General features: G+C 53.6%; 11 protein-coding genes across 11 annotated transcripts; 3 read left to right on the top strand and 8 right to left on the bottom strand.

The window, feature by feature from the left end:
- Positions 1-176: 176 nt before the first annotated feature.
- MYCGRDRAFT_107400 (uncharacterized protein) lies at positions 177-3,026 on the top strand (the record flags this gene model as incomplete). The annotated part of the gene is made up of 5 exons (XM_003857160.1): positions 177-301; positions 368-491; positions 560-748; positions 798-2,874; positions 2,928-3,026. 5 exons carry the CDS (start codon positions 292-294, stop codon positions 3,024-3,026), a joined length of 2,499 nt encoding a protein of 832 aa, XP_003857208.1.
- A 311-nt stretch (positions 3,027-3,337) lies between these two features.
- Positions 3,338-4,252, bottom strand: MYCGRDRAFT_98638 (uncharacterized protein; the record flags this gene model as incomplete). The annotated part of the gene is made up of 1 exon (XM_003856409.1): positions 3,338-4,252. The coding sequence occupies one exon, from the start codon at positions 4,184-4,186 to the stop codon at positions 3,338-3,340; it is 849 nt and encodes a 282-aa protein (XP_003856457.1).
- A 255-nt stretch (positions 4,253-4,507) lies between these two features.
- Positions 4,508-5,137, bottom strand: MYCGRDRAFT_98637 (uncharacterized protein; the record flags this gene model as incomplete). The annotated part of the gene is made up of 3 exons (XM_003856408.1): positions 4,508-4,836; positions 4,900-5,057; positions 5,112-5,137. 3 exons carry the CDS (start codon positions 5,135-5,137, stop codon positions 4,508-4,510), a joined length of 513 nt encoding a protein of 170 aa, XP_003856456.1.
- A 584-nt stretch (positions 5,138-5,721) lies between these two features.
- MYCGRDRAFT_102646 (uncharacterized protein) lies at positions 5,722-6,727 on the bottom strand (the record flags this gene model as incomplete). Its single annotated transcript, XM_003856407.1, has 1 exon — positions 5,722-6,727. The coding sequence occupies one exon, from the start codon at positions 6,675-6,677 to the stop codon at positions 5,943-5,945; it is 735 nt and encodes a 244-aa protein (XP_003856455.1).
- Positions 6,728-9,686: 2,959 nt separating this feature from the next.
- MYCGRDRAFT_98635 (uncharacterized protein) lies at positions 9,687-10,364 on the bottom strand (the record flags this gene model as incomplete). Its single annotated transcript, XM_003856406.1, has 1 exon — positions 9,687-10,364. One exon carries the CDS (start codon positions 10,362-10,364, stop codon positions 9,687-9,689), a length of 678 nt encoding a protein of 225 aa, XP_003856454.1.
- Positions 10,365-10,532: 168 nt separating this feature from the next.
- MYCGRDRAFT_102643 (uncharacterized protein) lies at positions 10,533-11,068 on the bottom strand (the record flags this gene model as incomplete). Its single annotated transcript, XM_003856405.1, has 1 exon — positions 10,533-11,068. The coding sequence occupies one exon, from the start codon at positions 11,041-11,043 to the stop codon at positions 10,762-10,764; it is 282 nt and encodes a 93-aa protein (XP_003856453.1).
- Positions 11,069-11,140: 72 nt separating this feature from the next.
- On the top strand, positions 11,141-12,417 carry MYCGRDRAFT_107396 (uncharacterized protein; the record flags this gene model as incomplete). The annotated part of the gene is made up of 3 exons (XM_003857161.1): positions 11,141-11,293; positions 11,343-12,031; positions 12,123-12,417. 3 exons carry the CDS (start codon positions 11,201-11,203, stop codon positions 12,415-12,417), a joined length of 1,077 nt encoding a protein of 358 aa, XP_003857209.1.
- Positions 12,418-12,527: 110 nt separating this feature from the next.
- MYCGRDRAFT_35346 (uncharacterized protein) lies at positions 12,528-13,331 on the bottom strand (the record flags this gene model as incomplete). Its single annotated transcript, XM_003856404.1, has 1 exon — positions 12,528-13,331. One exon carries the CDS (start codon positions 13,329-13,331, stop codon positions 12,528-12,530), a length of 804 nt encoding a protein of 267 aa, XP_003856452.1.
- Positions 13,332-13,873: 542 nt separating this feature from the next.
- On the top strand, positions 13,874-14,745 carry MYCGRDRAFT_66601 (uncharacterized protein; the record flags this gene model as incomplete). The annotated part of the gene is made up of 1 exon (XM_003857162.1): positions 13,874-14,745. One exon carries the CDS (start codon positions 13,882-13,884, stop codon positions 14,743-14,745), a length of 864 nt encoding a protein of 287 aa, XP_003857210.1.
- A 5,648-nt stretch (positions 14,746-20,393) lies between these two features.
- MYCGRDRAFT_83947 (uncharacterized protein) lies at positions 20,394-22,232 on the bottom strand (the record flags this gene model as incomplete). The annotated part of the gene is made up of 5 exons (XM_003856403.1): positions 20,394-20,459; positions 20,513-21,150; positions 21,208-21,911; positions 21,966-22,018; positions 22,107-22,232. 5 exons carry the CDS (start codon positions 22,230-22,232, stop codon positions 20,394-20,396), a joined length of 1,587 nt encoding a protein of 528 aa, XP_003856451.1.
- A 579-nt stretch (positions 22,233-22,811) lies between these two features.
- On the bottom strand, positions 22,812-25,103 carry MYCGRDRAFT_53540 (uncharacterized protein; the record flags this gene model as incomplete). Its single annotated transcript, XM_003856402.1, has 3 exons — positions 22,812-22,978; positions 23,033-24,910; positions 24,990-25,103. 3 exons carry the CDS (start codon positions 25,062-25,064, stop codon positions 22,934-22,936), a joined length of 1,998 nt encoding a protein of 665 aa, XP_003856450.1.
- Between the last annotated feature and the right edge of the window lie 4 nt (positions 25,104-25,107).

Below are 25,107 nucleotides of genomic sequence, written 5' to 3'. Positions count from 1 at the left end.
TGCAGTGCGCATGATGATGGATCTATTGCCTGCGGTACCTTGTACCATACACACGCGTCTAGGAGAGATGGAAGGACTGATCGGGGGCCAAAAGCGCTAGCGTGAGGTGACTTTCGACTTTGGGTTTCCTCATTGTTACCACCCACATACCGTACATTACCATCCCGCCCGGACCTACCATTCCGCCAACGAGAGCCTTGCACCGTTTCTAGACCATGGAATTCGCAACTTCCACCTGATCAAACCACCAAAATCGACCGGACTGAGGTCCTTGCGACCAGCGCCGCAACAATGAGCTCTTGTATGCACTTCAAGCCTGGACACGTGGAGCGAAGGAAGTCGAGGTTGCTGATATGAGGGAACACAGTGAAGCAGTTCATTCGCAATGTGCGCGCCGCCAAAACAATCGCCGACGAACGTGCCGTGGTACAAAAGGAGAGTGCGGCCATCCGAGCCAGCTTCAGGGAGGAGAGCCACAACTCGGACTTGCGGTAGGATACTTGGGCAGAGCTTGTCAAGACTCACTGCCTCACTGCCTGACTGACACGGTCTTTCTCAGACGGAATAATGTCGCCAAACTTCTGTACCTTTTCACCCTCGGCGAACGGACACATTTCGGTCAGATAGAATGTCTGAAGCTCCTCGCCTCGCCGCGCTTCGCAGACAAGCGTTTGGGATACCTGGGAACGATGCTATTGTTGGACGAGAATCAGGAGGTCCTAACGCTCGTGACGAACTCCCTGAAGAAGTGCGGCTTCCCACGCATCTTGCACGGTTGATATGCTGACTTGTCGCAGTGATCTCAACCACAGCAACCAATACATCGTCGGGCTCGCCCTCTGCACCCTAGGCAACATCGCCTCGATCGAAATGTCCCGAGATCTCTTCCCGGAAGTCGAAACGATTCTGTCCTCCTCGAACCCGTACATTCGACGAAAAGCCGCCTTGTGTGCGATGCGGATTTGTCGCAAGGTGCCCGATCTACAAGAGCACTTTTTGGATAAAGCGAAGCTGCTGCTCAATGATCGAAATCATGGCGTACTGTTGAGCGGTCTCACGCTGGTCATCAGCATGTGTGAACTGGACGAGGAGGAGGGAGGAGAAATTGGAGTGGTGGACATGTTCAGACCGCTTACTGGCAGTCTTGTAAAAGTGCTCAAGGCGCTATCACAGTCTGGCTATGCGCCTGAACACGATGTTACTGGCATAACGGATCCTTTCTTGCAGGTCAAGATCCTACGGTTGCTGAGAGTGCTTGGAAGAGGAGATGCACAAACGAGCGAACAGATCAACGACATTCTGGCTCAGGTCGCTACCAATACCGAGTCGTCTAAGAATGTGGGCAATTCGATTCTATATGAGGCAGTTCTGACGATTCTGGAGATCGAGGCCGATTCTGGACTGCGCGTACTGGGTGTGAACATTCTCGGAAAGTTCCTGGCGAACAAGGACAACAACATTCGATACGTGGCTTTGAACACTCTGATAAAAGTTGTGGCCATTGAACCGAATGCAGTGCAGCGACACCGCAACACCATTCTGGACTGTCTAAGAGATCCGGACATTAGCATTCGCAGGAGAGCTCTCGATCTCAGCTTCACACTCATCAACGAGTCCAACATTCGAGTATTGATACGTGAGCTTCTCGCCTTTCTCGAAGTTGCAGACAACGAGTTCAAGCCTGTCATGACTTCGCAAATTGGTGTGGCCGCCGACCGATTTGCTCCGAACAAGCGTTGGCATGTCGACACTATGCTGCGGGTGTTGAAGTTGGCCGGCAACTATGTCAAAGAGCAGATTCTATCATCCTTCGTGCGGCTGATCGCGACGACTCCGGACTTGCAGACTTATTGCGCACAGAAGCTGTATGCCGCATTAAAGGATGACATCAGTCAAGAGGGACTGAACCTTGCGGGTGCGTGGGTGATTGGAGAATACTGTGATGCCCTCCTCCGAGGCGGGACATACGAGGAAGAGGATCTCGTAAAGGAGGTCAAGGAAAGCGAGATCGTTGATCTCTTCTCCGCCATTCTGAACTCGAGCTACTCTGGCCAGAGTGTGACTCAATACATCATTACGGCGGCCATGAAGTTGACCACACGTCTGCAAGAACCGGCACAAGTCGATCGCCTACGAAGATTACTCCTAAGCCGGCAAGCGGATTTGGATGTCGAGGTTCAGCAGCGATCTGTGGAGTATGGAAATCTGTTCGGATACGACGAGGTTCGCCGAGGTGTACTGGAGCGAATGCCAGCACCAGAAATTCGAGAAGAACAGAGGGTGCTCGGTGAAGCAACCAAGAAACGACACAGCAAGCCTCCAGCGAAGAAGAAGCCGAGCCAGATCACCGAGTCGGATATGCTCCTCGATCTTATGGGAGGCGATTCCGATATGCCATCCGCTAGCGGGAACGCGACCAACGGCGGGTTGAATAATAACGCCGACCTCTTAAACGACATCATGGGTGGTGTATCCTCTTCGGCGCAACAGCCAGCCAGCAGGCAGGCTCAGCCCCAGCAGAGTAACATGGATTCCATCATGGATCTATTTGGTGGTCAGCCGTCCGCACCTCAATCCTCTGGTGCTCAATCGTCCTCCAACGACATTCTTGGCGGCTCACATCCGCAGCAGCAAGTCCACACTGCATACAACAAGAACGATCTGCTACTTACCTTCATGGTCCAACGGAATGCTCAAGCGGTGCAGGTGACAGCACACTTCCGGAACACGAATGATTTCAGTGCACTGCAATCGGTCAATCTCCAGGCTGCTGTTCCGAAGACTCAGAAGCTGCAATTGCAAGCGATCAGCTCGTCCGAGCTGGAAGGAGGACAAGAAGCCACCCAACAAATGCGCGTTACAAGCGTACAAGGTGTAAGTATCAATCTCCTCACTGAATTGTGTCCATTTTGTACTGACTTTCACAGGGTCCTCCAGCAAAATTGCGATTGCGGCTCAAGGTTACTTATGCAAAGGATGGCGGTGCTCCTGTCACTGAACAAGTCGACTGGTCTGAGTCAACATAGGCAATGTGCAAATGAAATGCAAACTCCCACCATGCCCGATTTTCCTCGGGGAGCTGTATCTGTGACCGAACGACTTGTGAGAAGCCATAACAGCCTGCTTGCGTGTGCCATGGCCTATCGATGGGAGTGTTCCCCCACTTCGACTTGCGAATTATCGTCATGCTGTCGCTTGAAGCCCTTCGTTCTCTATGGACTGGCCCGCGAGCTCGAGCTCAACTGTTTTCAGTCACAATCATGCTTTGACCCGACTGCTCTGCTTCTTATGCCTGTACTCCATGATAAAGTCAGTTCTTCAGTTCCTCCGCCACCGCTTATGAGTTGTCGTTGCGTTTCGCACTCCACTTCTCAGGCGCTTCCTTGACAATCATGCCATCCTCCAACAAGACTCCTTCCCCCGTCCGATCCTCCACACGCCGGAAGACTTCCAGAGGAATGACCCCGTTCTCATTCCCCTCACTCAGAATGACACCGTTGTCGCTCAGCCAAAAGTTCACGCCCGCCTCCATCGCCTTGGCGATGTCCAGAAACATCAATACAGTAGAAGACTTGCGCATGCCCGAGATCACCGGCGCCGCATCCGTCGCTGCACTGTCTTCTTCTACCAGCGACTTGAAGCCTGCCGGGAGTCCAGAAGCAAAGTGTGCGTGGTTTCGACCCATCGGTTTGAGACCTCCAGAAGCGACAATGAGCGGCCAGGCTGAGTGCGTGGTTCCGTGGACGACGTTTTTCGGTGCGGTCTCCGGCGTGATGGGTTTTAGGAGCCCTTCTGATTCCACCTTCAGACTGTGGCCTTGATTTGCACGAATGAGGTAGTCTTTCGGATCTTCGGAGGGTAACGGCGTTTGTGTAGGAATATCTGTGGGGTCCTCGTCTTCTAGCACAGCACCATTCGGGTCAATGCTCGATTTGAGCACCATCGTGAAGCGTTGCTTCTCGTTGTCCTGAACAATAGCTCGCAGCTCGTCAAATGTGACTTTGAGTGAGCGCAAGTTTCGATTACTGAGTACATCCTGAACGCCGATGAAACCGCCGGGTCCGAGTTGAAGGCCTTCCTTTTCCGCGCCGTGGCGTAGTAGCCATGAGATCTTCTTCGAGACTTGGACATTGCGTGGGAGTGGACCTCGATTGCCTCCTCCGCGACCGCCTCGTTTACTCGACATTGCGATGTGTTATGTATTGTGTGAATCTTTCGAGTGTAAAGGTCTTGATGATTTTGAGTTGGTTCAACACGACGAAAGGTCGAGGTGAAGTCGTAAATTTGCAAAGGCAGCTTGAACTTGCTGAACAGGGAAGAAGCAATCTTTGGTCACCTTTGACAGTCACGGGGCAAATACAAATCCGAGCATTGTCAAGTGTCAAAGCAAAACAAATCAATTATGCTACCCAGATGAAAAAAGTCAAAGGTAGCACATTCCCGACATGCTCAACAGTGTGGCTTTCTGCAACCTTCAAGTACTTGCTTGTCCACAATAATGCAACATTCACTTCGCCTCTTCCTTCCTGCCTCCTCCAAACAACCCTCCAACGTAACTTCCCGCTCCCTGCACCGCGCCAGTGACACCCTCCGCACCCGCCTTGGTGTTCTTGACCACAGGATCCGTGACCGTCGAAGCTGGACCTCCAATACCATACGACCCCTTTTCATCCTTACCCTGCCTCTCGGCTCGATTGATTCCATCCTTGGAAACGGCATCGCCGACTGGCTGCAGCAGACCGCCCTGGCCGACCTGACCGGCGACGAGGTTGTTCACGCCGTCTTGGAGGTTGTCGACTTGTGAGACGCCGGTGACTTTGCTCTTGTCGAGGGTATCTGTTCCCGGTATTCATTAGGTCACATTAAGGAGGAACGGGGAATGAGATGCCGCTCCCTTACCCTTGGTCGCATAACTAGCCTTGTTGTCACGCGTGAACCACTTCAAATACTGGTCTTCGATCCACGGCATCCAGTTTTCGTATTGGTTCTGGTAACCCTCTTTGATCCACTCCATGTAGCTTTTCCCTCTCTTCTGGTCTTCGGGCAGAGCATTGAATCTGAGGAGTGCGACAAGTCAATGTTTGTCCTTTCTTTGAGAATGTTGTACGAACGTGGCCTTCTTCTGCTCGTCGCTCATGGCGTCCCACTTGTTCGTGCCCTCTGCTGTTCCCTGCTGCGCTTGCTGCGTAGCGTTCTTCAATGCGTCCGCCATGTCGATGCTAGCTTGTCTGGAAGCGAAATGAAGGATTTTGTAGATGGTCGTGGCAACACTTCCGTCAGAGTGGACGGAGAATAAGGCTGTTTATGTTGTCCAACAAATGACCACAGGCGATTGACGACCTGCTGCATACTAAATTCTTCCATGATTGCCATCTTCATCTGCATACGTCAGACCTCACACTGGATCCTGTTCCAAAGTCCAGATGATCATGGGTACGTCAGCTGTCCCGGTCCGACTCTTGAAATCCTTGTCGTCGATCCACGTTGTAGCCAGGGTTCTGCGTCAGGAGCCTGGCGAGCTCAGGAGGTGTCAGACACGCCACGTTTCGCAAAGTTCGCAAATCTGGTTTCCCGACATAGTGGATGGTGTGATGTATAGCGGCTACGTCGTGAAGAGGCTCTCAGCAGGTTGTTGTCGTACGCCGAGTGCCCGTCGGGTCTTGGGCGAGATGGCGTGCGACCGCTCGCACAGTGATAGTTGATGGCGAGAAGCCACATGGTACAAAAGGTGTAGTACTACAATACAATACACGGTTCGCAAGCATAAAATACAGGCGTTTCGCTGGGTACCATCCACTCGTTACGGTTCTCATCAAAATCACAACTCCATCTCTTCCCGAAGAAAAGCAGACTGTCATGTCTTGCAAACCATGAAAATGCATCCTTCGTGGACATCAACGCCGTCCCAATACGTTTGCAAATAGTATACTGTCCATGGAAGCCTATTCCACGATAACATGTCTTCTCTGTTGAAGACCCGGTGAATACCCTTGGCCCTGTGCCTGCTTCTCTGTTGCTGCTCGGCGGCTGCTGAATCTGCCCAGAGACGTGACCCGTTGTGGTGGCCTCGATATTGGGTGGAAATCCGTCAATTCGCTCTCTTCTTCCTCTGGCGTGGCAGGCGCGAATTGCTGCTCTTGAAAACTCCTTCGGAGACGGTGCTCAGACCCCATTCTCTGCTCTGAGCCATAGGATGCTACACGATTCGATCCGTATGCGTCTTCATTAGAGCGCTGTGTTGCCATCACTTCACGCAATGCTGGGGATCGCAGAGGAGCAGGAGCCGTACTGCGGTGATCTGATGCGAAACGTGGCCGCGTCCGGAAGCCGTTGACTTCGGTAGTTGCGCGCGACACAGGCCGGATTGTGGGCTCTTCTTCGTCGGTGCCGCTCACATCATCGAGCTGCTGTGTGCGCCTTCGAGCAAGTCCGCTGCCGAGAGAAGTCCTGGGCCCACGCTTGCGATAGAAGTTCTGCGTCATCGTAGCGTCTTGATCAAGAGGGGATGATTCTCCCAAGCTGACTCTGGGACTCGAATCGCTCGTGGGACTAGTGCCAAAGATGCTGCTACGCCTGGCCTCGAGGCGGCTCATAGGTCTTACATTGTTGCTGGGACCGGGTCTTAGAGTCTGCCGCGAGTGGAGAACAGACGGTGAGCGTTGAGCCACACTCTCCATCGACGGTTGTGAGACAAGTGTCCGTGACGCTTCATGCTTGCCTTCGCATAGCGCGAGACATAAGTCGGTCAAGTTCCGGCACATGTTGTCCGCCTTACGCCGGACATGGCGATCAGACGACCCCATGCCAGTCATGAATGATGCTGCTGAGTAGGTGGTCCCGTGAGGCCCAGCGCTTCCAGTCATGGCAGCCAGCTGCAGGGCGTCTGCCGCGGTTGCATCGAGACTCCTATACAAAGTAGGATTGAGCAGAGGCTTCGCTTTGGCAAGTGCTTGGTGGAGGAGAGGGTGAATGTTGGAGCCAGATGGAGTGTTAGTGACATCCTCTGGAGATGCAATGGACGTCTCCTTGACACTTTCTCTTTCCTTCTTGCGTTCCTGCTTCGGCGATGAGTTGATAGTTGTGGGTGCAGTGGTCGCGGTTCGAGGTCGATCACTGGAAGAGCCACCAGAAACTGCGGCGCTAGATGTCGCTGCGGGCTTGCCCGTCAGCTCAAGCCGTTTGATGCGAGACTTGAGTTCGTCCAGCTCATCCCATACCGTCTCCGCACCGTCGGATTGGGCGGATGTCGATTCCGGGCCTTTCGGAGCGGTTTCTTCGTTTGCAGATTCATCTGGTGAGTCGTACATCCTCGACGTGAATGGTCCATTATGGCGCTGCTGTCCGGTCGCGGTGGCACCACCAATCGATGACTGGCGACGTCCATACACTGACGTTGTTGGCGAATGTGTCCGCCTCGCCAAGCGCGACGGAGATAGCGGCGAGTGCGCTGGCAGTTCCGTGTGTCGACGAGCCCGAGCGTCCTGCTCACGGGCAAAGGCATTGTGATTCTCTCCTTGCTGCGAAGGGCTTCGGAAATGGCTCCCCTGCCTCATCAAATCGGCGGAAGCTCGAGAAGTGTGTAGTCGTGAAGAGGGTCGCGCGTATATGCTTCCACTGGTGCTCGGTCTCGGTGCATCGGCAGGTGTAGCTCGGCGTTTGTCGGCGAAGGATCGGGAATGGCTGAACGAGATGGAGTCGTCGCGAGTGGTCATGCTATCGTTGGCGAGCTCGAGGAAGATGTCGTCGTGCGTGGGAGGGAACAGCGGAGAGGAGCGAGCCATGTTGAGGACGGCGAGAGAATGAGATTTCGAGTGCGACAATCGCGCCGTGCGACTATCGGCAGTGCGCGAGGTGCTGGGGTTCTCTCGTGAGCGCAGGGGTGTCAATGGGAACGTTCGCTGACGCGCTAGCTGCGGTGTGTGGTCCTGATCTTTCAGCGGAGTCTTATTATTACTGCTGCGCTTGTCTGAGACGGTACAGGCTCGCTGGTCATGGTGGATGGCGCATGGACTGCTGCTGGCGGATGTGCGCGCGTGCCTGTTGAGTGTGGGAGGGACGTGGATGTGAATGCAAGGCGATTGCAGGAGAAAAGGCGAGTGTATCGTGGTCGTCGACGGTGGTGGACTGGCGAGATTATTACCCCTTGATTGTTGTTTCGTCAAGGTCGATGACAGGCAAGTATGGGCCGGGGTCGTCGAGGCCGCGGGATCGGGATCGGATTTGGTCAGCTGAAATTTGGAAGCGGGGGTGAGAGCGGCGCTGGAGAATGAGATGGGGATGATGTTCGTCCGGGAGGGAGACGTCGTCGTCTTGATGTTGCTGATGCGAGGACAGCTCCGGTTCCTTGCTGCCCGACGGGAGATCAAGCTGGTCTGCCGCGAGTCATGTCGTGGTCGCGCCGCAATCCAACTACTAGACGCGACGGGTATGCGCGTGGCGACGATCTTCCTCCGTGGCGGCAGCGCCTCTTCTGCGAACGCCAGCCGCTTCCACACTGATTGATCCGCGCGAGTGCTGTCGTCGTGGGTCATCTTCGTCTCGGTTGTGTCGAAGAAACCGCTGTCGTTGGCGCTTTCAGCAATGAGTACCGCGACATAGCGATCTCTGGTCATCACGAATCGAGTCGAATACGGCGACGGGCAGGCAGGTTTAATAGTCCTATTCAACCTCATCGATCTCCTACAGGGACAGCTCTCTACTTTGAACGCATCGGCAGGGATGCACTGTCTACTTGACCATGCTTGGCCATTGCACATTCATCACTGGCCGGGTTATACCTGTTCAATGCTTCGCCTTCTACTCTCCTCGAGCAGTACATCACGGTTGGGGCAATTGGGGTCCGCTTCAGAATAACGAGGTGACTTGAATATGGTCAGGGTGTGCCGCTGTCTGACAAAGCTCAGAAGACGAGTGCGCAATCGGCTGATATGATATTTGTTCGAAGCAGTTGATCCTGGTTACCTAGTACGGCTTCCTCCACAAATCATCCGCGGTATCCGTCCACGTCAAGGTTGCGCCAACCAGCAAACAGGGTGCATGCTTGTGCAGTATGAACCGTATCTGGGAACGAGGATGAAGCTGCCCAAGCATGTCAGCACCCATCGTGCCTTCCCGCGGACGTGATTTGCTGCAACCCCAAGGTACAGTCCGCGTCACGGCACCGGTATCCGTTGCCCGTGTCGAAGTGGATGCCGTCAGCAATACACGGCTGCTGCTCGCGGACGTACGATGCTTTTGCTGGCGGTGCCTGCATCTCGAGGGAAAATACCAGCGCTCCGCGTGGCATGATCAATATTCCTGTGTCATAGCTTGGCCCTCGTGCGTGCGATATATCTGTCTGATGTGAAGAATGTTGAAGGCATGCTAGACTGATGAGCAGTCCTAATGATTAGATGCTCTGACTGGCGAGCTGAATCCCATGAAATGTAGACAGGGTTACGTTGGCGAAGCTTGAACTCGGGCTGAGCTATTTGAGGTCCATAGCTTCAGCGGTGTTCCTTGACAAATGCAGTTGCAGCGCCGTATGGCGGTCGGAGTGTCGCTGTCGAAGGTCCCCGACCATGTCATCCGGCCATTCTCTTCGCACGAAAGCTCAACCGATCGTTTGGTCAAATGATGTCGAAGGATGTGGGTGATGATGTTGATTATCAGAGCAGCTGGCATGCATAGTGCCCATATCGCAAAGCTCACATCGGCTGAAGGGCGTAGACGCGGACCGGGTACAATTCCTTTGGCATGCCTTTCTGCACCTCCGTACTGAGTAATTTCAGATCAGCTTCCTGGAACAGTTTCCGGAATTTTTCATCGGCGCGGGTGACTGAGCTATCGGTCTCGTCATACACATCCTCGCCCCACGCGTTGTTGGAAAGGTTCTCCTTGACCACTATCCAGCCACCGGGATTCAGAGATGCAGGCAGACTCCGTAGATATGCAACAAGCTGAACGTCTGTGAGCTGCCCAACACACCACTGATTCCAGATGAGGTCGTACTTGTGTTCAGGCTTCCATTGCTCCAGTCCGATGTTGTATATCGCTCCCACGTACGTCTGATCTTTGACCGCATCGGTGAATGACTTCACGGGCTCAATGATGTCTACAATCTCCGCAACATTGCTCAGGAAGCCTGTTGTGATTCGTCCAATGCCAGCACCGCAGTCCGCAGCTCTCTTCAATTTGCTTCCCGCTGGAAATTCCTTCGACCTCCTCCTGAGTTTGGCAAAGAAATTGGCAGAGCCCTGCAGGTCGACTCGACTGACTTGTGGGTAGCCGCCGAGCACTCCATCCACTGTTGGTGGTAGGCTCGACCAGTAAGCTATGGCAGCTTTGTGGTCAATGTGCGAGTCCGGCGGTGCATCGGTGCTCATCGTGTGAGGGTTGAGGATCATGTGAACAGTGAAGTTGAAGGATGCCGTTGAGTGCGTTTCAGAAGAGCATGTATCTTGAGAGAAGTCGCATGTGTTGGTCCGAGCTTTACGCGCACCACCCTCCGCCATGGAGGACTTCCATCTTCAAGCACACCCCTCAATGGAGCCAGCCCACAATCTTGCCTCATCACGAAACCGATGCTACAGCGGCGGAGACTTCATGATCGTCGTGTACGAATTTCACAAAAAGAACCCACATTACTGAAAGTGACAGTTTTGGAGTCTCCACCTCGGCCGTGGACACAACACATGGTTCACCAAGCGATGAACCTCATCGCAAGGTAATGAACGTCGACTGCTGACTGGTGGCGAACTGTTTCTGGAAAGACCTCTTCAATCAGTCTGCGATGTCAAATATTGAGCTGACAGTCACAGGTCTCGAGATGTGATCGTTTCCAGAATCGAGGATCCCATCCGAAGCGGTCTGCCTCACGGCGTGCTTACAAGCGAGATTCCACAAACTCTTGTCCTCCTGAAGACAGTGGTAATGCTGCCGCTGCCGACGGACATCCTCCTTCATCGTCTGACCACTGGGTATGTCGATGTGCTGAGATTCCATCGACCGCGCCACGAGTTCAGCAAATCTGCCAGCGCCTATCAGTGAGACAACATGACTCATTTCATCCGCTCGTTACCTTACGGTATTTGCGTGAAGATGCTATATCACACGAATCGTCATGGAAGCATCTTGGATTTGAACTCTTCGGCTATGCCATGGACATTCTTTCGGGATCCAGATCTTCCCGTCGTGTCGATACTACAGAAGCATTCCCAGAATGGCCAATCACTCGTCTGGTGAGATCAACGCTGCTGGCAACATCTCGCCCATTGAGACGAAAGGCAATTGGTTTTGGAAAGATAGCAAACGAGTATGTTTTTCTTGCCAACTTGGCACAATCTCAACAACTAACAAGACAGTTTCTGATCAAAGGTGTACCTTACGAACCACGGAATTCCAGCCTGCCCGGTCCAGAGTCCAGAATCAATCCACTGAGCGATGACTGGCTAGAGAATCTTCGAAAGGACATACCCTTCTTCCATCGGCTGGGTATCAACACAATGTTCATCGAATGCGCAGACGCCACGCAGTCACCGCGACAAGCCATGCAATTACTCCAGAACGAGGGCATCTACGTCCTCCTGAAGCTGGATACCGACCTAGTCCGGGGAGATTCCGGTCAGCTCAAGGCAGCGAAAATCAATATCGCACGCATGTACAGCCCTGATGAGGTTCGCAAGAATCTCGCGATCGTCAGACAAACGGCCAGGTTCTCCATCGTGCGCGGGTACAAAATCTCGCAGTCGAAGATCTGGACCGATGCCACCACAAAGCTCGCTGCCTTGCACCGGGCCGCCGTTCGCGATACGAAGCTGTTCCTCAAGAAATTAGGACTCCGGCCAATTCCGGTCGGTTCGAGCATGTCTTCCGACCAGATGTATCGCCTGAATGTTATACGATACATGACTGCCGGGTCGCCCGAGGAGAGAGTCGACTTCATCTCATTTGGTGTCTATGATTGGGTCGGCCCGTCGAGCTTTCAGATGTCGGGTTACAAACATCTCATCAAAGCGTTCGAGGCATTTCCAGTGCCCATGTTCTGGGGCGAGTAAGGAGGAGGAGGAGGAGGAGGAGGATGAGGAAGAGGATCCAGATGACGATGACGATGACGATGACGCCGATGGAGGAGAAAGCGACAGCGATCCCGAGTCTAACGACGTAAGCGATGATGGCGACGACAATATGGATGCACCATGCTATGATCTGGTTCAAATCACAGATCGCGGCGAGAGAGCACCCAAGAAAGATTTCGAGCGATTCCAGCAGAACCTTGCCGTGATCAACGCCATGCCACAAGAGGACATCGTTGGGAGTCACGAGGTCAAAGACTATGACAGCTGGCGAGGATCGTTCAAGGAAGGCAAAGCGAAAGTATTGGTTGGCAACGGCGGAGGACATTCCCAGCTTCCCGATCGACTGGAGACTTATTCTTGAGCAATAGGAGTAATGGCGATGCTGTCGAGATTGGCCTGGTCTCGTTGAAGCTGGCTTGAGTTACCTACAGGTCGTCACACCATGCTACGCGACAGCGCCTGAATACATATTCAAAGCGAGCCTTCGGGCCACTTGTATTGTTCTCTCGGAAAGCTCGGACGATATTTGGCTGCGATGCGAATACTCCCCGCTGGAAAGGTTATCCCATCCCGAGTCTGATCCCCTTCGGCGTCCTCAGGTGAGGTCCAGTCACTGATGAGATGCTCACGTTGAGCGATAACGGGTTTCAATCTGACTGCCTTGTCTGGCATCGGTGACATGTCCTTGCGAATCTTCTTGTCTGTCGTCTCTTCGTATTTCCCAGGCGCGGCCACGACCGCAATCTCATCGGTACTCCAGGATTCGTCTCCTTCATCGTCCGCACCCAGCGGCTCTGACTGTTCCGAATCGTGTCGCAGCGGGACAATGTCTTCTTCCAAATTCTCCAACTCAGTGTCCATGGTAAGATTACCATCTGTCCAGCAGGTGTGTGCGATTGCGAGATACTCTGTGCGCACCAACGCTCTGATCAAAACACCTTCCTCCGCGGCAAGTCCACACTCCACATCGTCCTCGTCGGCAAAGCCAGCGACATACCACACTGCACCTTTGTCGATGAAGTTCTGATCGACGGCAATGAACGCGTCCTCATTTCCAGCTTCATTCTCGAGTCGGCGTAGCTCTGCGAGCGTTTTGCCCTGATACTTCTTCGATGCCTGAATGATCTTGAGATGCATCATTGGTCTGAATTGCACATTGGCCCCCTTCTCGAAGGCTTGCTTGAAGTGCTGGAGCTCATCATCGCTCAATTCTGTTTTGAGGAATGCCTTGACCGTCTCGGTAATGCCCCGATCACCTTCATCAATATAGATCATTTTGCGCTGTCCGTGCGTCAAGTGTGAAATGTAAGGTTCAGAAGCAATTGCATCCAGAGTTACAACGCGACCAAAGAGTTCCACAATACATCGTGAGATGCGGCCTTGTTGTCAGCGTCGAGTTTTGATGCTCAGAGACGGGAGGTACTACTACGTCAATTACCAGTAAAGACAAGACGCGTTCTATTGCGCCCAATATGAGTCGAAATGATGATACCGGGACCACTCCTCGGCGACCACGGATGTCATCGCTCACATGTCTTTTTCAAGGCGCTGGTGCCTAAAGCTCCATCGCTGAGGGCGCACTTATGTTTTCTGCCGGGGTGGTGAAAAGCAAAGAACGTGGACACCTCACAGCACGAGGTGGTCTCGAACTTGTCACGTGGTGCATGGATCCAGGGCTGTCTCCTTGGCGCGTAGCCCGTACATCAGGGACACGATATTGGAGCTCAAAGTGCGTGGCCTGAACAGTAAAACTGTTATACCACATTTGTCCGGCCACGAGACGGAGCTGCGAGTCAGAATCATCGATGTCATTCGGCCTTCAACAATGTCCGTTGTTCTCCACGTGAAATTGGAGCTGGAGGACCATACGACTCCTGTACCGACAATGGTCTTGAAGGTGTTCGACCGACATTTCTCCGCCCAATTGCGTGAGTTCTTGGACTCAGGCCCGGCGACGAAGTCAAGTGAACTCCAATTCATCAACTTTGTTCGTGAAGGTTACTTGCCTCTATTCATGGCGGCGTGGGAGCAGGAAGGACCTTGCGCCTACGACGAATGGAATGTCTCGAGGAGAGAGGCGTGTTTCCACTGCAGATCTGTCCAGAGCCACGAGATCGAGCTCGAGATATATGACCGTCTGGTCGCCATGCAGGGCGTTCATGTTCCGAAGTTGTTCGCGGGCGTTCGGCTGCATCCGCAGCACGAGGAGCTGCAGGTGGAGGAAAGTTTGATCGAGGATTTCGCGATGAGAGCTATCCTTATGGAATACATTGATGGATTCCCTCTGGATGAGATCGTAAACAGGACGCCGGAGTTGGACTGGGCACCCATTTGCGATCAGGCAATCGAAGTGATCGGTTCCATTTCTGATAGCGACTTTATCAATTTCGATATCAAGCCCAGAAACATTCTGGTCCGCCGGCAGGAAGAAAAGGCATACGAGGTCTTCTACTTGGACTTTGGGGAGTGCCGCTTCCGTGACCCGTCTGATTCAGACGAAGTCTGGCGCGAACGTAAGCGTCAGCGATGCGAAGAGGGAGCGGTGGGCTACATCATGATGAATCATATCTCGCGAGCGAAGGGAAAGAAGGGAAAGAAGTACAGGGGAAGTCTTCCTTTGCCCTGGGAGTACTCGCCTTCCAACCGCTTCGAAGGAGACTATATCGAACTGTGTGGAAATGCCGGCTAGGCATTTGACAAGATGTACCAGCGGCCTTGAGAGCACAGCCCTCAGCGTCGCGTACTCGGCGTCCTAAGCTGCGGTTCTAATCTGAGAAATTTATATTCATCGGCCGCTCTGGAGCTCCCCCTTGTGCTGAGTCAGAATGCCGCTCAAACGGACCAGGGAATCCGATACGAACGGTCTCAAACTCTAACAGCGGTCATCCTTTGCACCCTCACTTATGGCTTCCGCGTCTTTGCGCACTGATTCTTGCTCTGGTGCAGGCTGCCACCCATTCGTCTCGCCATCATGCATCGTCTCACCTACGAAGAGTGCGAGCAGCTCATCATGGCTGGTGCTGTCACCAAGCCCGATGCCGACATCTCCGGAATCGGTGTGATCCTGGCGTTCTTGATCTCCGCCTATGTTTCCTTCGCCGTGGTGCTCGGAGCCTACGCCTTTGGCGTGATCGAACCAGAGCTGTTATCACCCGCCGACACGAGGATCATGCGGATCAAATCGAGAATACATCGCCATCCAATACTTCATCGAGTATTGCAGCATACCATCCTCGTGCTTAGCGACCAACAGATTGTCACGGGAATCGCCATCATGGCCGCCGGATTCGTTGGCCTCCGCAATGGCGAGACCAGCGTCTATCATTATCAGGTCGTGCTGTACCTTGCCTGGCTTGCAAGCTCAGTTCACCTTTCCGCTCTGACCCTTCTACGGCCATTCATGACCACCCACCCTGCCGTTCGAGCCTGGCGCCTGGGAGGTATGGTGGTGCTATTCTTGATGCTCGTCATCGGACTGGTACCCACCGTGAGCTTTGATTGGGGCATCATCAATATCTCGGAGCCCGGCGACACTGAAATCTCGGAGGATGAGCCTACGGGCTGGGGTATTCCCGCTAGGTGCTTCTGGGGCAGGACATACGGAGACGGCGTGAACAACGACGCACCAATAGGGTACGTGCTCCTGCTCGTGAGCTACATCTGGAAAGTTGGAGACATGTTCGCATCCACGCGACGACTGTACGGCCTCGGCTTTCGCGGTCCCGTGGTAAGAGGGATCGAGTTTGTCTTGTCGGTTCCGGCCAGACGGTACAGGCAGACTCGTCGAAAACGATACCTTTGGTGGTTCCGCCTCCTTTTGGTCCCCTCGGTCCCCGCCATTGCTATGATGGAGTTCTTGCGATCGTTCTCCGCCTCTCTTTGGATTTCTCTATGGGGCCTCATCTTCGGAACTATTCAGGTGGTAATTCCACGCCAGCAGAACCTTCTTCAGACGGGATCAAAGGAGGAAGAGTGGGGATTTAGCCAGCTGGTCGCTCTCATCCTCTTGGTGCAGCCTCTAGGAGCAATCACCGAGCACATATGGATACGTCACCCTCAGAACGAAGCACGCAACAGCATTGGTGAAGCCTCATTCCTGGACGAGAACGAGCGTGTACAAAATCAAAGCCTGGCCGACAATAACCTTGGACCAAGCCGCAAAGACAACAGCGCTCTGATTGAAGTACTCGGAAGGGTCAAATCCTCACGAGGCCCAGGGATGTCGACGAGACTAGATTCCAACATCACAGAGATTGTGCTATCGTCTAAAGTGGGCGTGGTCCTGTTACTTCTCATACAATTGACCCTGGTCGGTGGCACTTCCGTAATTCTCTTATTTGACGCATGGTCCGTCGGCAGCGTCAGGGGCCAGAATTGGCAATGGGCTGTGACAGCTCTTATATTCTACGTTGGATCGTCGTGGCTAGCGACACTTTTCGCAAGTCCTTTCAGTCGACTCGGGAAGGACTATCGCCACCAGAACGGAGTTGACAACACAACAAGCGAAGCGAATCTGTACCAAGAACACGATACAAAATCGCAAGAACTCGGGGAAACTTAGCAGGAAACGAGTGCCGCCGACCGTATCGATTGCCTTTGGAAAGAAGCGGCGTGCACGCAACAATCGCCGCATTCTTCGCCTGTGCAATTTATCTCGAAGCCCACGGCAATAATATCCTCAATCATGCACTTCGACCGCCTGGTTCACGTTCCAGACTACGGACCAGGGGTCGTAAAAACAGTCAAATCGCCTGTCGTATTCCATTGACCTGTCAGTACACACATCCCTCCTTCGCCAACCACGGTCCATCTACACGTTGACATGTGCTGCTACTTCCGGCTGCGAAGTGTCATTCCGTGGACTTGCGGGGGCCGATTGCCTCCATCATCATCAGCGCCCGGTGAGACTGGATCGATGGCTTCGTCCTGAGCAGTAGGTTGCTCCGTAGTATCCGGTTCCGGCTCCGTAGACGAGGGTGGCGATCCGACCAACAGCGCCTCACTCGCGACCCATAGGTCCCGGCAGTAGGTACAGAGCTTCTGCCTGCCCTTTCTGTCTTTGTACTTCTTCTGACATGGTCCGGTCGGGTCGCAAGGAGGTCGATCGCTATATATCCGGCTTCTCTCGAAGTCGATCATCATGACTCGGCCGGACGTTTCATCAAGGACGATATTACGACGTTCCGGGTCGCCGTGGGCGACTTGAGCCTCGTGGATCGCTGTGATGGCCGAGACGATCTGTGGTTGGAGTTGCGTAGCCAATTGTCGCGGCTCATCCTGTCGCCTGCGGCCTAAAGCATCACCGGCCCAAGAAAGCAGCAGCAAATGATGGTACTCGGTGCCTCTGGCGGAAGAAATTGCTTGTGGAAGGCGCAAGACACCACAGAAGACTGGCACAACCTGACCCTGCAGATACTGAAGCCTGTCATAAACCGCGGCTTCGTTCTGCAGCCATCCGTAATCGCTCTGTTGGTACGTTTTGGCGAGGAGACAGTGTCCCGTCCCGAACAGACGTACTGAGTACAGCTCGCTGGTCCGACCACCCTTTGCTAGTGGAGTCATACCACTTTCACTCTGCTCGGATAATTGCTCCGGGAGAAGATCAACGATCCTCCCACTCGATCCTCGATCAGAGCCGTGCGCCGCTCTGTTAGGACAGCGAGTGTCGGCCGGACCTTGGCCATGAACGAAATGCAAGAGGCATTCATGAGTGCAATATACAGCGCCATTCGTTTCCGATTGTGCTAAGTGCAGCGAGTGGGCCATGATGTTCGAAGTAGCTCCAGAGGTGTGGTTTGGACTGATCTTGGGAAGTCTTGCTTCAGTGAGAGCATGCGACGCTCCTGGGGCAACAGGCAAGGACGATTGGGATCCCAGACTGGAGCTCGCGTCCTGTAACGTTCGCCAAAACGTCAAGGCCAGAACAGCGATCGTTGGTAGCACAGCCTCATTCAGGACGACGCAGGCCGAGTATTGCGCGATATGCATCGTGAACTTGTTGGACGTTGAAGGATTAAATCAGCTCCGACTGCGCCCCTCCGAGTCGCTCATGATGAGTCGATGTTGTCGAAGTTGAGCTGGCAAACCTAGTGGCCCGAGAAAGGCTTAACGTACGCTTGGACCAATGGGATGTTCTTGCACCAACAATCCTGCAGGCATCGGCACTCAATCAGGCAACTCAAGAAATTTTGAGGTGAATGAACTCGATGTGTCCTGACTCAGACTGGCTCAGACAGCATCAGGAGGATTCTGGCCTTCATACTGCGCAGCAACGTCGTTGCGCGTCCTGCCACGTCACCTCAAAGCAACGAGAATCCAACGAGGAGCACGCCATCGGATCGAGAGCAGATGCTGACTGCCATGAGCAGGTTCACATCAGCTAGTATCAAAAATGCCCGTCGCGGACCAGTTGACCAAAGGTACAAAGGCCTCCAGTATTCCGGCAGAAACACGACTCTGTCGACCCACAACAACTTCATCCAATGCCTCAACCTGTTACCGTCAGCCCGCCTCACCACAGCATACACAATGCAGTTCCCCACAGTCTTCGTTCTGGGTATGGCAGTCTTCGCTACTGCTGCCTCGTCCTCCTCTAAGTCCGCCTCTTCTTTAACTTCTTCGGCAGGCAGCACGAGCAGTCAAAGGCCGTGGCACCGGTCACCGCTGTCCCCATGATCGCTGCTGGAGGCGCCCTTGGGGGCGCTGTTCTGGCCTTGCTGGTCTGATGGACCCAAGCGGGCGTGGTCGCACAATCGGTAGGTCGGCATATCACGACACCAGGAGTTTGTGCTAACGCATGGCGTCAGCGCTCTTCCTTTGGAATCTGTGCGGCGATCAGCTCAATAGAATAGGGGGCGTGGGCCGGTCATCCTTACAAAGGATGGAAGGTTAGGGAGATACATGAGTTTGGGCAGAAAACATCAGTGAAAGCAGCAAGTACCGTATCGGACGGTACACGCTACAATCAAACGATTATTGACCAATTATTTGGAGGAATCTTTCATTCCCGTCTACTTCTTCAGATACCATGTAAGGGCTAGCGGATCTGTGGAAGACGTTTCGCAGTGTGGATGCGCAGGAGTGCAAAGGTCGCGGTCCTCCTCGTCAACCTGACTGGGGATCTTGATGAGATCCGAAGGTGTTGACTGTAGATCAACCATGGTGACCGCTGATGGTCTGCTTGGACGTAATGGGCGGCTACCGTGCTCGAGGTTGAAGAAGAGTCTTGCTCGACAGGCTTCGCGAAAGTAGTTGGAGGTGTATGGAGCCGTCTTTTTGGGTGGCACACAAGCCCGAACTGTCTTCAAGCTCGACTGTTCGAGGCTCGCGGCCAGTATCTGGACCGCCGCAGACCACTGCTACGGTGACAGTGGCTCCTCAATAAGCGGAGGAGGTGCTGTCGCCATTGTGCTGGGCGGACCGCGGTCGAGCTGCGATCGAATGGCGGCTTTCGAAGGTTGTTGACAGCATGTGTTGATATTGTCGAGATTGGATCCCCGGATGTCGTAACACCGCCCGATGGAGTCTCTCTATTCCACGCTTCCAGTCGAATACCCGCGTCTTCACTCCGCTACCCAACACCACTTCGCCCACGATGCAGTTCTCCACTATCTTCGTTCTGGGCATGGCAGCCCTCGCCACTGCGCAGCCCTCTTCTTCCTCTGCCTCCAGATCCGGATCTTCCTCATCCTTAGTCTCATCCTCGGCCTCCAGATCCGGAGCCTCATCCTCTACCGCGTCCAGGACTGGTGCCGCAGGTGCCGCAGCTACCACTCCCTCCTCGGCCAGCTCAAGCAGGTCTTCCTCGGCTTCCTTGAGCACCAACAGGACCACTAGCGGTACGTCTGCCGCAGCCGGCGCTAGCACCACCAAGGCCTCAGGCTCTTCCTCCGCAGCCAGCTCGACCAAGGCATCGACATCCACGAAGTCGGGCGGTGTTGCGCCTGCCACCGCTGTGCCCATCATGGCTGCCGGCGGAGCCCTCGGCGGCGCGTTGTTGGCTTTCTTCATGTAGATCATCGCCTGAACTGTCCACGCAAGCTCGGTATGTAACGGGTTTATCGATAGATTCGGCGTTGACACCTACACAAAAGGATACGGATCTTCCTTTGAACCTGTGCAACGATGAACTCAAATATGCAAAACGGTGCAGAGCTGCGTGGTCCACGATGAGCTGCAAGGTAGGGAGGTGATACCACCCAAGCGGAGCAGGAGCTGAATCAAGGAGCAGGAAGTGACTGTACAAAAGGATACCAGCTTACTAGCAGAGCCTGGAGACGGACAGATACTTTACCGATACCATTCAGCTCTCTTTCGGCCTCTGTCTGCCACTCTCTTCTACTTCTTCAGATACCATGCAAGATCTGCGTCTGGATCGTACTCCCGCTTCGTTCTCCCGTTGCCCTACAAGAAATCAGCATTGTTCAGCAGTCTTCAATGACTTGCTTCCGACGTACCATGAACCGAAAGCGGTTACGCGATCTGTACGAGATGTTGAAGTCTTCTGGTCGTAGATGCTCGATCATATCATGATAACTCAGCACAGAACCCGCCCAGACAGCCGTGACCTTGCCATTCTTACGGTGGTTCTTGTACCAACTTTGACACCCTCCGCTCCAGGCTAGCGTTTGCATGATCTCATCGCTGTACGTGTTGAATTCATCCTGCGCTTCTTGCTTGACATCTATCGACTTGATGTCTTCTTCCATCATCTTCTTCAACCATTGGCAAATATAGTCTGCTGACCAGCCCAGGCCTGCCATGAGAGACCCATGACCGGTGGGTGAGTTTGGGCCCGAGAAGGTGAAGAAATTAGGAAACTGCGATGCACAGAGAGACATGTATGACAGCGGCTCCTTCTCCCAGGCTTTTGCCAGAGACAGGCCGTCGCGGCCTATGAGAGGAAAAGGCGGGCGATGAGACACGTCAAATCCAGTGGCGCAAACGATCGTGTCGAATTCGTGAAGAGTGCCGTCCTTGGTGCGAATTCCTGCTGACTCGATGGCTTGAATAGGATCGGTCACGAGAGAGACATTCTCACGTAGGAAGGCCTCCAGATATCCAGGTCCGGGTGTTGCTCGACGACAACCAACTTCTACACGCACATCGAGTGTCAGTCTGCTCGTGCAATGTGTTCGCTATCTTCACTCACCATAGTCAGGGATCAATTTGGTGGCTAGCTCAGCATCACCACACAGCTTCTCTCGCATCTGATCCTGAGTCGCCTTCTTTCCCTGTTCCTGCGCCTCGGATCCCTTGACAAACATATCAAATGCACGATTGCTTGCGGCCTGGATCCTTTTCCGATACTGTTTCAATTCTTCCGGGTTGTCTCTGAACCTCTTCCTCTCCGCTTCCGTGTAATAATACTGAACTTTGCCGCCAATAGCTCCAGAGCCCAGTCCTGGCGTAATGTATGTTGGGTGTCGAATGAAATTGGTCAAAGTCTCCGCTTTCTCAACGACCTTGGGGATAATCTGGATTGCAGATGAGCCATTTCCAATCACTCCAATCTTCCTGTCCTTTGAATCAAATGAATTGTCCCAAGACGCCGAATGCATTAGTTGGCCATTGAAATCATGGAGGCCGGGAATTTCTGGCCATTTCCACTTTGACAGAAACCCCACGGCGGAGACCAGAACATCGCATTCATCTTCAACAATGCCCGCCTTGGTCTCCACCTTCAGCCGCCATTTTCCGCCATCTGGATTCCACTCCGCATTGACCACTCGATGGTCGCACTTTACATCTCGATCGAGTGCGTACTTTGCCACGGTTTTGTTGAAGTATTCCAGGATCTCCCCACCCGATGCGTAGAACGCGCTCCAATCGGGGTTCGGTTCGAACGGAAAGGTGCTTTTCAACGGTCATCAGCAACATGGCAGAGGGAAGAGAAAAAGACGTGCGTACTAAATGTGTGCTGGTACGTCGCAGGCGACACCCGGATACGTGTTTACCAGCCACTAACACAAGACGTGAGCGAGGGGGACTTGCACTTGGGATGGATCGACCTGCAGTTCCTCCCATGCTTTCGCGACCCTCGTATATGACCATTTCGCAGTCAAGATTTGTCTGCTCGTGATAGATTTTGTACGCCAGAGTCATAGCAGATATGCCAGCTCCAATACAAGCAATCCTCAGCTTTCGCGTTGGAGTCCGCAAGGGCTTCCTGTACATCGGGATCCAGTTGGATGGCAGTGGTTCTCCATATCGTTCTGCCGGGGAGGGAGTTTCTCCATTTGCTTCGTCAGCATCATTCTTAACGTCAAGTGTTGGATCCTTTTCCATCATGTCCCTCATCGTCCTGGGAGCGGCATCGAAAGCGCCAGCCATTGTGGCAAAGATGGGTAAGCTCCTTGCAGTTGCTTATATATGATGAAGTCAACCAGCTTGGTCAAGCGAATTATGAGATGAGAGACTGAACGGATTCTCCTCCAAAAGAATGTCGTCGTGGTGTGCATGACGATCGGGACGTCGCCCGCATCACAGTGCGGTGAATCTCGGCACAGCCGAAGGAGGGGAAGCAGTATATCTAATCGCCTCGTAAAGTTCGTACATGTGGGTAAAGCTCGTCCATGGAGGGTCGCTATAAAAGACGAATCAGCAAGAGTACTTTGCAAAAGTACACCACGGTGGCCAGATCTCTTCTGCGAACAACAGCTTGTCGCGACAGGTCATGGTCAGTAGCTTTGCCATGGAGATGCTCCCGAACTCTCGGCCAGTGAAATGATACCTTTTGGGACGGGGTCGTGGTGTGTCTATTGCACACACTATACATGTTTGTCTGTTCTAATGCCGCGGAGCGTATGCTACGAGTACAAAGCTTCAATACTGTTGACGCTCTAGTCGAATGTTGTTGGGAGGATTAGGCGCTTGTTTTAATCGACAAGCAAACTCTGGAGTCTTGCTTCCGTTGCGATCACCTGCGAACTGTCAGCATACGTTCTGTTCAAAGCGCATAAGCCGAATGTACTCACGTCGACGGCTTGCTTGACCTCAAGCACTCTTCTGCACTCACCCACCCAGTCTCTTGACAAAACACCTGCCCAACCCTTGAGGCTGTTCATCTCACGAGCTGCTGCGTCCAAATCGCCTTCCTCAAGTAACACTTCCGTACGGGCGAGAGTCGCTTCGACGTCGTCGCCTTTAGGGAGACCTCGGTCTGCCTTTTTCTGGAACATGAATCGAGATAGAACAGCGCTTGCAGCATGACTTGCGACACCGGCATCCTCTGGAAGTAGAGACGCTTTCCTAACCTCCGCAGCTACCCGTCTGAAACGATCAATCAGATGTGCGGAAGAGGGCACTCCACGCTGGTATGCCACGGGGTTAATCGATGCGATGGCGGCATTGACAACGTTGTTGTTCTTGCTGACCTCTTTGAGGGCAACAAGCTCATTGATGAAAGGCGTTGGTGTGTCGGACTCCTGTAGCTTGGCTCGCACAGATTCGAGCGCAACCTGCAAGTGCTGGGTCTGAAGGGTGGCATCGACGACCTCGTTCCATTGACCAGTCAACTTCTCGAGTTCTTGGACGCTGGTGGAAAGCTCGTCGAGTTTTGAAAGGCGTCCATTTCGCTCCTCCTCAATCTTGCCCTTCACATCGTCCATGAATTTCTTCTGCAGAGCAATTTCTTGCTCCAGCAGCGCGTTTTGATTCTTTTGCTGCAACACCTTCTTCGCAGCATCCAGTTCTGCAGCGAGCTTTTGCTTGTAGCTAGTGCTAAGCTTCTCACGCTCCTGCTCGTATTCCTCACGCCATCTGGTCTCCTGCTCGCTCATCTCGCCCTCGAGACGTCGCACGAGCTCCTTCGCAGCGCTGTCGAACTCCAGATGCGCATTCTTGACTTGAGTATCAGCTTCCTCGGCAGCCTTCTCCTTGATGAGCTTGATTTCTGAGATAACCCTGTCCACCTTCGACTTTGCTTCCGAAAGTGTCGATGCGTATTTAGGAGCCTCCGGAGATGCGTTGATTGAAGTAATGATGTTGTTCACAAGCTTGACGAGCTCCTGCACAGCTGGCTCCGTGGCTTCGGGCACGTTGATGTTGTCGAGTTGAGGAGCGCCGATTGCATGAGCAGCCTTGGCGGGAGCATCGGGAGACGAGGCTTTGGATGCGTCGTTTTTGGGCACGTCGGCCTTAGGCAAGAGTTTATGCGATACCTTTGGATCCTCCTTTGTGGGCTCCTTCGCGTTGGCCTTGCTATCTTTCGATGAAGCCTTGTTGTCTTTGGGCGCGGCCTTTTTCTCTTTCGATGCAGCATTATTGTCCTCGAGCGCACTGGTATGCCGCCCTTTCTGACCCAGATCCGCGCCAATGTTCTCCGACTCTGCCAGGCGAGGTGTCACGCCGCTCTGACGCCCGATGGTCACCTTATTCTCACCGCGAGTCTGAGGCCAATTGCGAGATGTGAGGTCCTTGTTCGGGAAACGCTTGCGGAACTCTCGCTCTTCAAAGTATGCCACCGCATCCTCGCCACCGGGCACATATTCTGTGAAGAAGTCGTGAAAGTTGTCATTGACCAGAGAGTAGTAGACTCCTCCTGCGTAGCCAAAAGCGGAGAGAAGAAACAAGGTGAAGAAGAATGAGCGGACGCGATGAGTCTTCTTCTTCGGAGGTGGAGGCGGCGAAGATGTTATGGATGAGGGTGCGATCGTGGAAGATGCCGGCGCATTCGACTTGACCTGCACGGGTGTCGGTGGCTCCAATGGTGCGGCGGAGGGAGGAATGGGATCGGTGTTCAGTTGGTTGGTGGTCGACTCTAGGATCGGAGGTTGTGGGACGCCAGCAACCGTGCCGCTTTGAGTGCCAGGGAGGACTATCTTGTCCGGCGTTCGGGCATCAGCAAATGCTCTCTGCAGAAGTGGTCAGTCAAGAACTATTCTTCGCGACAAGCAGCGCTTGAGGTTGGCTGAGGATTGGTAGTCCACCTACGGCCAATGGCTGGGCAATGCGTTGCGGCTGCCAATGGCGCAGACACGCATTGCTCCGCGTGACAACTCGCAGCATGTTGGGCTGCGTGGATGTTTTGGTCAAGCAAGCAGTGGAGGGT

The sequence above is a fragment of the Zymoseptoria tritici genome, chromosome 1, assembly GCF_000219625.1.
Source record: "Zymoseptoria tritici IPO323 chromosome 1, whole genome shotgun sequence".
Lineage (NCBI taxonomy): Eukaryota > Fungi > Ascomycota > Dothideomycetes > Mycosphaerellales > Mycosphaerellaceae > Zymoseptoria > Zymoseptoria tritici.
The sequence above is the reverse complement of the archived record's forward strand: the minus strand, read 5'-3'. Positions and strand labels throughout refer to the sequence as shown.